The sequence below is a fragment of the Gossypium raimondii genome, chromosome 1, assembly GCF_025698545.1.
Source record: "Gossypium raimondii isolate GPD5lz chromosome 1, ASM2569854v1, whole genome shotgun sequence".
Taxonomy (NCBI): Eukaryota; Viridiplantae; Streptophyta; class Magnoliopsida; order Malvales; family Malvaceae; genus Gossypium; species Gossypium raimondii.
This window is the reverse complement of record NC_068565.1, coordinates 4,853,437-4,868,453: the sequence shown is the minus strand read 5'-3', so window position 1 is coordinate 4,868,453 and position 15,017 is coordinate 4,853,437. Positions and strand designations below refer to the sequence as shown.

At 30.3% G+C, this 15,017-nt stretch overlaps 1 protein-coding gene, 1 long non-coding RNA gene and 1 pseudogene across 5 annotated transcripts; 2 read left to right on the top strand and 1 right to left on the bottom strand.

Moving 5' to 3' along the window:
* Positions 1 to 3,456: 3,456 nt before the first annotated feature.
* Positions 3,457 to 5,683, bottom strand: LOC105777307 (uncharacterized). Of its 4 annotated transcripts, none has more exons than XR_001128249.2 (4): positions 5,477 to 5,683; positions 5,268 to 5,401; positions 3,851 to 3,960; positions 3,457 to 3,762 (listed from the first exon to the last, which is right to left on the bottom strand). It is a non-coding gene; the product is annotated as an uncharacterized LOC105777307 (long non-coding RNA). The 4 variants fall into 4 exon arrangements; XR_008195815.1 differs by having other exon boundaries at positions 3,457 to 3,674; XR_008195814.1 differs by having other exon boundaries at positions 3,457 to 3,960; positions 5,477 to 5,680.
* A 491-nt stretch (positions 5,684 to 6,174) lies between these two features.
* On the top strand, positions 6,175 to 8,833 carry LOC105777281 (uncharacterized). Its single transcript, XM_012600452.2, has 8 exons — positions 6,175 to 6,349; positions 6,661 to 6,777; positions 7,091 to 7,284; positions 7,366 to 7,471; positions 7,575 to 7,722; positions 7,869 to 8,008; positions 8,112 to 8,278; positions 8,358 to 8,833. The coding sequence occupies exons 1-8, from the start codon at positions 6,271 to 6,273 to the stop codon at positions 8,649 to 8,651; spliced, it is 1,245 nt and encodes a 414-aa protein (XP_012455906.1). The 5' UTR covers positions 6,175 to 6,270; the 3' UTR covers positions 8,652 to 8,833.
* Positions 8,834 to 12,799: 3,966 nt separating this feature from the next.
* Positions 12,800 to 14,504, top strand: LOC105777301 (pathogen-related protein-like; annotated as a pseudogene).
* Positions 14,505 to 15,017: the final 513 nt, after the last annotated feature.

Sequence of the window (15,017 nt, the reverse complement as noted above, 5' to 3'; positions counted from 1 at the left end):
AATAGAGAGGACAAAATATGCAATCTAACTCTTACTATAGGAACTCCATGATGATTTTACAAAATTGACAAATGAAAAACGTAATTTTAATGCCAGAAGGCAAAAATAAACAAATGATACACTCTGGACAAAAATCAAACAAATTATTATAATATTGAAATATTACACTTTGGATAGGTGAATATGAACCACAATAGATGAGTGTTAGCTGGAGAAAAATAGCAAACAAATTATTACAAGATTGACGGTATAATTGATAATCGAAAAAAAGCAAAATGTGGGAGTAATGATAGTGATAGAACAGTGGAGATTTCTGGTATTTGAATGGAAGCTAATATCCAGCAGTAAAACCCCAAAGAAGCACAGGGTCTAGTGGCTGTCATTGCTAAAAGTTATAAAAGAGTTTGGTCAGGTTTTGTCGAGGGCTCCGTTATCCCATTGAAATTAGCTTTTGTAAGAAAATCTTTTTCATTAAAGGATAAAACACGATATTCTTTTAATTAAATGTCTTCTCTTCTAATCAAGATAAGATATTTCGGGAGAAGCAAAATAAAAAAAGAACTGTCCTTTTAAGTAAAGATTGATTTCCTCTCAAGAAAGCTTTTCTCATTAAGGCCAAAGCAAAGATGAATATATATATATATATATATATATATATATATATATATATTGATGAATTATAAGAGGAAGGTAAAGTCCTAATAGTAACTTGACTAGCGCGATTCGAATTTAGGTCACAATTAGAGCGATGAACATCTTGATCATCAGGCTAACACACAAGGTTCAAATAAATATTTTTTTATTTGTTTATAAATGAAAGTGCATTTCATTACATGGTTATTATAAATGTTATTAGAATAAGAACATAGACAAAATTAAGGTTAATGCAATGTTTGGTAATTGAGTTTATTTTCAAAGTTCAATTTGGTATTTGAGTTTGATTTTAATGTTTAATTTGGTATCCAGATCAAAACAACATCATGTGGCTCGATAAACGTTTGACATGTATGCTCTAGTAAAAAAATATAGGTACATAATTAGAACAAAGGAAAAACTTTAGTACAAAATTGAACATTGAAACAAAACTCATGTATCAAATTAAGACAAAAAAATCAAATATCGAATTGAATTTTTTTTTTTGGTACCAAAGTGTACATTGAAGTCAAACTCAAGTACCAAATTAAACATTAAAGCCAAACATAAGTATTAAATTAGTAATTAGCTTTCATCAAATTCACTTAAAATCCAAATTAAACACTAAAAATTAATGTTCTTACTCGTAAATATCAAAATGTATAATTTTTACCAAATAAATAAACTACATTGGACCAAAAAAAAAATACATATAGCACATTGAAAAAAAAAAGCTTGGACTCTTGTATATATATATTGGTGAAAAAATAAAGAAAATGATTACACACTCCTAATCCAATCTAAAGGAATATCTTCAATTAAATGAAGACCCTCATTCCAAAATTCATTTCACGAGGAATATACTCGAGCTTCCATTGACCAATGTCTAACAAGTTTTGTTGAATGCGCCGGATAAATGCTGAAGAAGATGTTTTGGAGAAGGATTCTTGAATAGCCTGAAGAGTTTCCTGACTATCTATTCTGATCAACACTTCATCATACTTTCGACTTTTTATAATGTACTCGTATATTTTTCTAGTTACAGAAACTGTAAAAAAACAAACTCTACAAGTTGACAGTTAGTTGTTAGTATTGTTGTAACAAAGAACGGTGCAATAAGTGTTGACACTAACCATAAAAATGATTCTATTCATGGAAGGGGAAACAAAATGGGAATGCAAATATAAATTTGTTTGAAAAGATTATAAATCTGTAAGTGGGAAAACTAAATGGAGAAACCCAGTAGGGAGGTAATGGAAAAGAGCATAGAGATGGAGATAGTTAAGATCATTAAAGGATATGACAATGATTGAGGCAATGTTTCACTAAAGTCTAACAGACACACTCAATTGTCATAAAACGACATTCACTTTTGTCGCTATAAATGGTGAGTGCCACTCCTCTTCCTTTTACATGTAATTTTCAGCTTCAATTATTGATGGTCAATTATTAACCCAATTTCACCCTGCTTTAATTACTTGCTTAATTCACTTTCGGGTTGATAGTTCAATCGGTACCATGAAACTTAAAAGAGGATTGAATCGAACTAAAATTTAAAATTTTAATTGAATTGGATAAAATATTATTTGAATCCAATTTAATTTTGTTGTTATAATTTATAAAATGAAGGTTTATTTTTATATTGTTATTTATTGTTATTTATTAATATATTTTTTATTTATTTTTGTAATGATTGAATACATTCAATCAATTGAATTAAAGCGTACAACATTGCTTGCTTTATATATGAGAAGAAATGTTTTATATACGTTGTCAAAGAGATTTACGTGAAACATAAGCGAAAAGGACACTTCATATCTAAATTTATACTCATGATTAAAATGATATTAATTTATTAATGAAAATTTTATTTACACTTTTTTAAAAATATTAGCATTAATATATTATTCTTTTTAACGTTGTATTACTTTTCTAAAAAGAAAATATTAGAGTTAGTAATAATATTTGTAATTTGTTTGGATTTTAATTAAGTTAGAGATAATTACGAATAAAATGATAGAGATTTTTATCAATAAATATTAAATGTAATGATAATATATGTTGCATTCTTAAGGAGAGAACCAAATTTCAAACATTAAAAACAACATTATTAAGAAAATAATGACTAACTTGAATATAGACTGAAAAACAGACAATTTTTTTTAAATATTTGAGTTTAACTTTAGTTTATTTTTCACTTGTTATCCAAACAAGTGAATATTATACCGAATTTCATTCAAAGACCAATATCTATATCTATTAAATATCTCAATTTATTAAAGTATTCGAATTTGTGTAACGGATTTACTATCTAAAATGAATTTAGACGATAAATACCCAAAAGTTCATATATATATAATTTAATAAATTATAATATTTATATGATCAAATTTTACTATTTATAAATTATTGATTTAATCCTCGTACTTTAATTTAATCAATTTTATTTTTTTACTCTGATCTAATCTGTAATAGTTAATTTCATTAAATCAAAATTTTCTATATGTTCCAATTTAATCATTGTTTACTCCCTATATTTTTCAAAATTTAAGACTCCAATCATAGATAAAATGATAGCCATTAAATCCATTAACTAAATTGGCATTCTTTTATGTGTATTTTGTGAAATAATAAGTTGACATAACATTGCACGTGCAATAATATGTTTATCAAATGAAATTCTAGAAATAGCAAAATTTAAGTCAAGGAATTTAAAGATTACCACTTGATAAAGACTAAAATTCCAAAATTCATAAAGGACAAAAACTAAATCTATTTTCACGTATCGTACAAGGACTAATAGCAAAATTTGACACAAATAAATTGAAATAATTAAAATATATTTTTGGGTCAGGTAAGACTTGGAAATCATTGACAAAGCCTAGTTTGAAATGATCCAGGTTTGGTGACTAGGGAGGCTACTTGGTCCAGTTATAGGTCTAACCCAAACCCAATATCTCACCGAACAGGCCCCGTTATTTGATAGACATCTGCTCATTATCTCAATGGCAGTTTGCAACCAAATCCAAAGAATTGACTATCTACAACAAATGTAGTAATTAGTTAATTACTGATGCTTAGAACTTGCCACTCGGAAACAGAACCCGAAAGGATCCGGCCCGAAAGAACCTGAATACAAAATAAATCAAATCCAGAAAAATAAAGAACCCTGAAACAGCCTAAATTCAACTTGAACCCAAACCAGAATAATTATCACCTCTAGTTGAAACTTGCTGCTGCTGATTCACAGTTTCCACAAAATGCAAGCTATCTAAAGTCTATACCATTTTTCATGCGTTGCTTTCAGATGTAGACATTTGAAAGAACCTGTTTTGATCAGTGATCACCTAATATTAGTGCAATTTCCAATTGAACTAAGCAAAATAGTCGTTAAACCGTAAAAGTTTCCTGGCATGCATCTCTGGAGGTTATTGGAGCCTAAGAAAATAGTAAGTAGACAAAGAATGAACCTAAGACAAAGGCAGGTTTGCAACAGATAAAAGAATGAGCCAAAAGCTAGAAGGGAGACTGGAGATAACTGCAATCATATTAGGCTGAACATGAACCTTCTACATGAAAAATTGGAGAAAGGGAAAAATTAAGAGGGACTTCCAGAGAAGCCAACAGATTAGAGAAAACAATAAAAGTGTCTATAATGAATCTCAAAAGCCAGCCATTGCAAAGGGTAGGGAAATGGTGCAAACAAGGATATGTTCACTTGGAGAGGAGCCATGAAAGAGAAATAGCCATGCATCTACCTCTAAGGTGCAGTATTAGAAAAAACATTAATGACATATGTCACTAGTAATTGTAAATTTAGTGTTTAAAAGAGGCCAGATATCAGAGAAAGTAATGGTACTGGATATTTTTTTGTTGTTCTTTTATTTACTTCTATGCAGCTTGTTCAAAGTCTAATCTATTTCAAGTTTCAACAAAGGTTGCCATCCAATCAGAGTCGTTAGATTCAGTTAACAATCTATGTCACAATAATGTATGGAACTGAGACAGATGAAAATAGAGAATTAGTATCCAAAAATGGATCTACAAATTATACTTCCTAAAGATATCTGCCATTTCATCTCTTTGCTAGGCTCCATATATAGTAGTATAAGTCACTAAATCTCCTGGTTCTCACCCAAAATGGTTCGTTGTCTTCATCGACATCCACAATCAACAGGTACCAACATCCTCTATGCACATTCCTCATCCCTTAATATAACTTCAATTAGCATTTCTGTTGCGGATCGGCTCTATGGATATTTACAAATTACAAGAGAAAATTCCCTTAATTTTGGTTACAAATCCATTCCAAGACTCAAAATCTCACCAATTTTTGGCTCTAAACACTATTCCTATGCATAAGGGATCGAATATTGCAAGTATATACAGTTTAATTTTTAAAAAATACAAATATTTAGGGCAAACCATAGTCAAATTATCCTTAGCATATGCTAAACCAAAAATTCTTATTACCCAAAAGCACCTATTATCATGAGTACAAAATTTGCCCCTTATTTCTCCATATTATAATTAGAATAAGGGGAAAAGTTCCAGTATTAATGTAATGAAATGGATAACATTATCATCACCATTTGCTACAGAATTTACTTTTTTTTATATCAAAATAAAAAAACCTGAGATTATTCGATGGGTTTAGTAGCAGCATCGGCGGAGCTTAAAATTTTCGGTTGCTGATGAATTCGTTGTTGTTGTTGAGCCTGTTTTTGCTCTATCTCTCGCCATTTGTTAATTCCAATGGTAAAAAGAACTGTTGCAAAAGCAAATAAATTAAATAGTAAATTTAGGTAAAAATTTAAAAAAGAGATTCAATGAAGTTATTTACATCCGGCGCCGACGAAAATGAGGAGGCGCAGGACCTTAGGTCCGGGCGGACCCGCCGCTTCTTCTCCCGTCATTTCACTCTCTTTCCTTTGCCGAGGCGCTGAGATTTCAGCTGCTTTGGTAACTGATTCAGTGGTCACTGGTCAGCTTAGCGGAGAACTTCGATATCTGATTGAGAGAAAAAATTGATGGGTTTATGAGCAAATAGTGAAGAGAGGCAAGGGCATAGCGGGAATTACATATAATCGTTGCGATTGGTCAAATTCTATAGAAAGCCCTTGTACTATACGTCTTTAACAGATTTAATCCTTCTACTTTAAATTTATCATTCCTAAACTTTTTGAAATAATTTTTTATTAATTTTGTCAAATAATTTGATTTCATGCATTATTTTAAACTGGTATTTTTCTCACTTAGCTACTTAGTTTTTTTGTCAACAGTATTACTTAAACTATTAATTTGATCTTATTTTACCCTAAATTTATATCAATCAATAAGAACATGACACATGGTATGTTCTTATAGGACATCATACACTTTTTTGGTACAATGAGACAAAATTGATAGTGTAAATACTTTTGACAAAAAAAACATTTAGGTACTTAAATGAAAAAAAGGACATAGTTTGGGGCCAATTTGTAGTTAAGCCTTTGCTAAAAAAACAGTTTGAAGGCGTTATATACAAATTGACCCTTGAGGTATGAACCCCCCTCTCTCAGCCCCTTTTTCTATTTTTAATTTTTTTATTAAAACGGTATTTCTTAAGTAATTGAAGGAAGGGTAAAGCAAATTGAAATGGAGAGGAAGAAACCCACCGATTCCAACTCCAACTCTAAGTTGAACATAGCCATCATACACCCAGATCTTGGCATAGGTAATCCCTTTTTCTATTACTATTTCTTTTTTAATTTTCGGTTGTTTGTTTTAGTTTATTTATTGATTTTCGTGTTTATTAAAAAAAATCTTTGAATCTAGATATCAAAAGAAAATATAATTTTTTAGTTTTGTTTTGGAGGATGATTAGGTTTTCAAGTACTAATTTTTGACTGGAAAAAGGCTTGATCTTTGTTATTTGAATTTGTGGATTGAGATTATTAGGTTACATAGCAAGTTCTATCTATTTATTTATTTACAAATTAAAAAATGGATTGTTTTTTTTGCTGTTTATCTGTTATTACCTAAAAGGTGGAGCTGAGAGATTGATTGTTGATGCGGCTGTTGAATTGGCATCCCATGGGCACAATGTTCATATTTTCACAGCTCATCATGATAAAAATCGATGCTTTGAGGAAACCCGTGCCGGTAAATTTCATTTTCCATATGTTATTTTCATTAATTTTAGCTACTTATTTGGTGAATTTAAGAATAATCAGATAGAAAAAGGACAAAAAGGACTTTTTGAAGTTAATGTGGAAATTTTGGTGCATATAGCTTAGTAAAACTAATGAAAGTGAGTATACTGCTCGATTATAGCAGAGCCGGAATGTTGAATTCTACTCGGTTTTTGTCTCATGTGATGATATGCTGCAAATTGGGAAAATGTTTGAAATTTGTTTGTTCTTAGTAATTCATTGATCTAACTGAAATCAATTTATACCGTGTCTCGGAAATCCAGGTATCTTTCCGGTTACTGTGTACGGAGACTTCCTGCCTCGACATATTTTCTATCGCCTTCATGCTGTATGTGCATATCTTCGCTGCATTTTTGTTGCACTTTGTGTGCTGTTCATGTGGCCTTCGTTCGACGTCATACTAGCAGACCAGGTCTCTGTTGTCGTCCCATTGTTGAAGCTTAAACGATCAACCAAGGTATATAAAATCAACTTTAGTCGATTGTTTTCTAGAATATCTGTCGTGTTCTCTCTCACACGGTACTTGTTTTCTTTTCAGGTTGTATTCTATTGTCATTTTCCGGATCTTTTACTTGCTCAACATACAACTTTGTTGCGGAGGATATATCGAAAACCTATCGATATTATAGAAGAACTGACAACAGGTTGGTTCTGTATACTGGTTGTTTCTTTGTACGGATAAGGATATGGAATATAATGTTCATCGTGATTTGGTTTTTCTGCTATGTTTTGGAAATTGGAATTCAGGAATGGCAGATATGATACTTGTTAATAGCCGATTTACTGCATCTACCTTTGCAAAAACATTTAAGCATCTCCATGCACGAGGAATTAGGCCAGCCGTTCTTCACCCTGCAGTTAATGTGAACCAGTTCGACAAGCCCTGTTCTTTTAAGTAACCAACATGCTTGTACACCCATTCGTCTCCTTTTTTTTGGTCCCGGGAAATTGTTTAAACCGTTATCTAACGTTTCTTTGATTAGCTGAAGCTTCCTGCCATAAGTGCGTTTCTGAACGATATATTTTTGTTCCTTTGATTAGGTTGAATTTTCTCTCCATCAATCGGTTTGAAAGGAAAAAGAACATAGAATTAGCGGTTTCTGCTTTTGCAATGCTTCGCACCCTTGATGGAAATGTTGATCGAGGTTCGAACTTTGCTGATGCAGACTTGACAATTGCCGGCAAGTTCCTTCCCGTTTTAACACAAGTATTACCATTATTTTATGCTGACACTGATAAGATTTTTTATGAGGATGGAATTTCTTCATCGCGTTATTCTTTTAGGTGGATTTGATAAACGTCTACGGGAAAATGTTGAGTACTTGGATGAGCTCAAAAGCTTAGCGGAGAGGAATGGAGTGGCGGGTCAGGTTAATTTTGTTACATCGTGCTCAACAGCTGAAAGGAATTCTCTGCTCTCTGAATGCCTATGTGTCCTTTATACGCCAACAGTATGTTGCCTTCTACCATTTTCAAGAATCGTTAACATCGATTAAAGAATAATTTACGAAGATTTTCAATTCGATGCAGGATGAACACTTCGGCATCGTTCCGTTAGAGGCGATGGCAGCGCACAAACCTGTCATAGCGTGCAACAGCGGTGGTCCAGTGGAAACAATTAAGAATGGGGAAACCGGATTTCTTTGTGATCCATCTCCGAAGGACTTTGCTTTGGCTATGGCTAAATTCATTCAAGACCCAGAGATGGCAAAGAGAATGGGAGAACAGGCTAGGCAGCATGTGAACGAATCATTCTCAACAACGACATTCGGCCAGCGTTTGAATCAGTTTCTTCTCGATGTTGCTAGAACTAAGTGGGACTAGAAGTCGGGAATCGACATTGACAATGATCTTTTGCAGCATACTTATGCAGACACACTTAAGATACTATATACAGACACACTTAAGATGCTCGTTATGTTACTCGGATTATTTATTTTTTTCCGAAGAGTATCACGAATTGAATCAAAATTAATGAAAAAAACTATGAGGATTTGTTGATCTAACTTTATAGTCCTTTTCTGGTTGGAATATACTATGATCCAATAGAGTTGTTTTGGAGGCCTTCTGAGACCATGTAACAGCTTCTGTTTATTACATCAACACCACTAGCTTTACCTCAATGTCTATAAAACAGCTTCTGTTTTGTACTAAAATTTTCACATTTTTTCTAACCAAACCAATTTTCAAATGTAAATAAAACTTGGGATTTAGAATATATACATATATATATATAAGCTTTTATATTATGAGTCTGATTGCATTTTACTCTTTCTACTTAAATATTGGGAAAATTAATTCTTGTATATTAAATCAAAGAATGAATTGGTCTCCTTATTAAAAATTTTATCTATTTTACTATTAAAATTTGGTCCATAAAAGTCAGAATGAGGCAAACATGGACGTCATGTATAACTATTTAGTTATTCAGTTAGCAATGCCAGTTTTTTAACAGTAACAATGATGAAATTTTTAATAAAAATAAGGAGTTTACTATTTGATTTAATATAAAAAAGACTAATTTACATTTTTTTTTTAAATAAAGGAAGCAAAATACAATCTTATCTCAATGTCTCCATGATATTTTTACCGCTTTAATGTCCTTTAATTAATATCTCCAACCTTATCTCTCAAACAGGGGTGTAGCTAGGGGACTAGCAAGGCCTCGGCCCCCTTAAAATGGAAACCATTTAATCCCTTTAAAAATTTTAAAGTTTTAAATTAATAAAGGTAAAATTACACTTAACCCCCATAAAAATGATAAAATTTTAATTTACTTTTTAAAAAATTATAAAAATATAAATTATTCAAATGATAAAATTATATTTTTACTATCATAAAACTTACCATTTAATTTCAGTCTACCGTATCACTTACACAAATTCTTTCATTACAACTACAAGTCATATACATTCAACGACTTATTTTCCCCTTGAAAATTGGATCTTAGGTTTTGATAATGTGATTAAAAATCCTTAGCTGTCTTAGAATTTGGAACAGGTTTGAAGTTGACTTAATTTGCAGAGACATCATATGCATAAACATCCTAATTCAATGTGTTAGTTCATATTCAACTGGATTTTAAAAGTTTACCCTAATAAAAGATTCTGTTGCCAACCATGAAAACCCAATTATTGTAGTCTTAAATCTCCTTGTAAAAAGGTTAAAATCTATCATAGGTCCCTTTACTCTTCATAATTTTAGTATTTAGTCCATATATTTTTATTTTTCAAAATTTAATCCATTTACTTTTCAATTTTCAAAAATCAGATCTAGTTGTTAACATTATTAATTTTTTTGTTTAATTTTTAGTATGACATTATGAAATGAAAAGAATACTCACTTGGTAGCAATATAACTTAAAAATGACGTTGTAATGAGTCTAAATTTAAGAAAATAATTTTAGCATTGTTAATAGTTGGACGTGTTTTTGAAATTTGAAAAGTGAAGAAATTAAATTTCTAAAGTTAAAATACAATGTCAAAATTAACTAATAATTTAGCAATCAATTTTCATCAAATAAACCCTAAGACCAAAATTAAATCTTGTATTTGGCAAATTAAACGCAACATTAAAAAATTATAATTAACTCTAAATTTATTCTATTAACAAAATTACGAAAAATCCAACCCTAATAATATTAGCAAATAACTTTTATCAAATCAACCTTAAAACTTGAATTAAACACTAAAAAGTTAACATTGTTATCTTTGAACATCAAAATATATAACTTTTGTCAAATATAGGTACCAAATTGGTCCCCCCAAAAAAACCACAAATACCACATTAAAAAAAAGTATCAAACTCAGGTACCAGATGATATATATATTAAGCCTTCTTATTAATAATTTTCAAGTTTTGTACAATTATAAATACAAGTATGAGTAACCACCAAGTAAACCAAACTAAAGTCAACAAACTGTGACTAACTGAATTAAAACACCCATACATGATGAGACTCTGAAACCTACGTATATAATTACACATGATAAGTCTTGAACTTGGATACACAGAATCCAAAACATTTGTCTTTATCAATTGAACCAAGGAGTTATTAGCTAAGTTAATTTTTTTAATTAACTTTTTCCGCTTAAAAGATATAGTATTATTTTTATGGCTTAATGATGAATTTAGCCACTAATGTTTACAAGTTTTGTCAAAATGGCCCTAATTGTATTTTTTAGTCTTTTTACCACCAGCCTTGAGTTTTTTTACAAACTATTTTTAATGATTTGATGAAAATATTGTTAAAAAAATCAACGGTGGAAAATAATAAATTAAAAAAATCATACATAAATTTTTTAAAAAACTCTTAATTAAAGAAAATAAACGTAACTATCTAAAGAGGTTTCAAAATGAATGCATACATTTGTTTCTTGTGAGTTTGAAAAGATAATTAATAAATCAAACCAAAAAAGCGAGCAGTGCATTCACTTTGAAACCTTAAATTAGATAATTACATTTCTTTTTTAACTTCATGAATTATTTATTTATTTTATTATTTTCCACGTGTAATTATTTTATTAGATTATCTAAATAATAAATTACATCTCATTAAAATATTCCACATATGAAATTTCACATCATCCTGTTAACTTTTTTAACAATACTTTCATCAAATCATTAAAAAATAATTTGAAAAAATAAAGGTTGATGGTAAAAAAAAGCTCAAAAATACAATAAATGCCATTTTGATAATATATGTAAACGTTAATAATTAAATTTGTCATTAAACTTATTTTTATTGATAATTTCTGTATATATAGAACCCAATAGTATTCCAACACGTAAATAACAATATTTAAAGTTAATTTGACATTGTTAATAAATGAATTCCATTTGAAGCCAAAATTTTCAAAGTTTGTCTTGAAAAAGGGTTTGAATAGTATTAAAGAGTGGGTCCAATACTCCAAATAATTGATGTACAAGCTTTTAATCAAAATTAAAATAATTTTCATGAGGCGAATGAGTTAATTAAAATGAGAAACTCAAATGAATTAATTATTCTATAACTTATTTTTAGAACAAAAAATTCAGATGTAGTCTAAGTTCGAATCGTACTAATCGCATTAATTGTTCGAACTTTATCCTGTTATTATACAAAAGAAAGTTATTATTTTTTATTGTTTCCTACTACAGCCAACCGTATTATGCGCTGTAACCTTAAACATTTGTACACATCCGTCCTAGAATATGTTACGTGGCTGCATTATAATCTAAGGCCTATTTATTATTTAATTCTTTTTCATTTTTTCTTTTGGAATATCTCTGGCGGCTAATATGATATAAAACAGAATATACGCCCTAAATTTTAAATTTGTATAATTTCATTTATGGTGGAATCTTTATTATTTAATTTGATTAATTAATTAATTTATATATATATATATGCAAACGGCTATAGGGTTTTTCTGCATGGATGAGCAGTGATGTATGTCATAGGTACGCAAGAAAATCATAAATGATATTAATGCAAACGACCAACTGGTATGGCTTACAATGAATTCCACCGCCTAACTCTTATTAATTACTTGTTTATCCCTTTGGATTATTGTAATTTCTAAATATTACAAATTTTAGTATATCCACTTAAATAGATAATGAATTATACTTATAAATATAGTTTCTCTAATTATATATTTTCTTTGATATTTTAAAATAATTTTTAAGGTTTGGTTTTGAGAGTAAGAATGTAATTGAGTTGAGTTGAATCTAATTAGTAGTAAGTTTGAGCTCGATCAGTATTTGACTTGAACCCAATCAAATATAAAATTTTAAGCTTAAATTCAGCTCATAATCAAGTTACGCGAGCTCAATTAAACTTATTCGTTTATGTACTTAAACTCTTTTTATAATTATAATTTTATAATATAAAAAATATTAAAATAAAAAAATATAGCTAGCCGTTTGAACTAAGTGACTCAAATAATTTATAAGACGCACATGTATCTCGCCTTTATTTGGAAGTGGAGAAAATGCAACTTATCGAAACTTGTAAAGCTCTGAAAGAAGTGTAGAAAATGGCCACAGTTCCAGCAGGAAGAGATAAGTACAGGTCATTCCTAGATGATGAAGCAGATAGTGTTCAATGGCGACACGGTGGCCCTCCGACATACGATGTGGTCAATCAGCTCTTCGAACAAGGCCGTACCAAGGTTTTATTATTTTCATCTCTTACATACTTCGATTTCTATTTCTTGATGCTTGAAAAAATGTTCAAGAATCCGAGAAAGAAAATACGCATCAATCATTGAATCAAATGTTCGTATGATAATTAAAAGAAAAACTTTGCAGGAATGGGAAGAAGGATCACTTGAAGAAACAGTGCAAAATGTTATAAAGACATGGGAGATGGAACTCTCCCACAAGGTTCGATTGCAAGACTTCAAGTCCATCAACCATGAAAAATTCAACGTTATCGTTAATTGTATCTAACATACATACACACTGCATAATATCTTTGATAATTACTGATATGATTAGTGATAGTGAAAGTGAACTAAAGCTTGGGAATCATTGGTGATTGAAGGAGAGAAGGATTAAAAGGAGAAGAAGCACTAAAGATGGGGAGTTAAAATGCATTATTGAAGAATTCACTTCCAAAAGAGTTTCAATATTACAAAGCAGATGAAGAGAGCTTTGAATCGTCACATGAAGCATTTCGTTCAGCTTTTCCACGTGGATTTGCATGGGAAGTCATCCATGTTTATTCTGGACCTCCTTTGATTGCTTTCAAGTTCAGGCATTGGGGTATTTTTGAGGGTCCGTTTAAAGGACATGCCCCTACTGGTGAAAAGGTTGAATTTTATGGGATAGCAACTGTTAAGGTATGTTTCAAGTCTTTATTTGAGTAGGTCCAAAAAAAAAATTGGTTCATAACTGAACATTTTCAAAGATATTTGGTGTTAATTTGAAATGAACATCAATGGCGAAGTTTGATTCTTTAGAATAAATATGATAGTTTTTTAAACTTATTTTTAAATGGAAATTAATGGAAAAGCGAGGTGAAAATTAGAGAGTTTTTTTTTTTTTCCAATTTTAGAAGGCATTGGATTGTGAACAAGGTATGATGAAAAAAGCACATGAATTGAGGTACACATATAGTGCCCCATTTTTTTTGTATACATATAAATTGAAAAATTGCCCCATTAAATATTAATTGTAGAGGTCATCATTTAAAATAAGTGGGTTCCGTTGTCACATATGAAAAGATTCAAGCTTGGAAGGATTATAGAATTTGTTGCTTTCCTTATCACAAAATATATATATCAATATGGGTATAAAAACATGGTTTTTATTGTATTATATATATATAAGATAAATTATGTTATGGTAAGGTGTGGTGGTGATGATTTTAGGTATAAAATGAACAGGTTGATGAAGGATTGAAGGTAGAGGAAGTGGAGGTATACTATGACCCAGCTCAGCTATTTGGTGGCCTATTGAAAGGTGCCCCCATCTCCATTTCTTCTTCACCAACTCAGGATGCTTCTGCCTGCCCTTTCCATTCCCCTTCTTAATTTATCTATCTCTATTTCCATTTCAGTACCTTAAATCTTGTTTTTATTGTATTTATATTTTCTTTTCTTTTATCTGTATCTTTTACATAATCCTTCAAAATTTGTGATTATCTCCTTTTGGAATATAATGTACCTACTACCCCTTAAATATATACTTTTGCTCCATCTAATGGCCATTTTTTCTTTTATGGATGTCTCCCCAACCTTCATCCCATCTATATTTTCTATTACAATTAAAGCAAATAAATTGCTAAGAACTTTTATTTTTATTTATTTATTTTGTAGTATGACTAAAATATCATTATTCATAAAAACACAGAATTAACACAACTTTATAATATATGGCAAAAAAATAACTTTATACGAATTCGAAGTATTCATTTTAGTAAAAAAACTATTGTATAGTTTTAAATGCAAGCAAGAAACAAAACTAAAATTAACTTTGTTAATACATGATATCAACAGAGGTTAATTAGAAAGGAGTATCGTCTCCTGGTCAAGGAATAGAGAAGAAGAAGCCAAAAATTACCCCCCCCCCTCAAAATGGAGTCCCCTTTAAAGAAGGTCTTGGAATTGTATTTTAAGACGGTTTTCCAGGTTAGATTCTGGATCCAACCCGGGTTGGGTTCTTTTTACTATCATTGTATAACAAACATGCTTTTATCAGCAT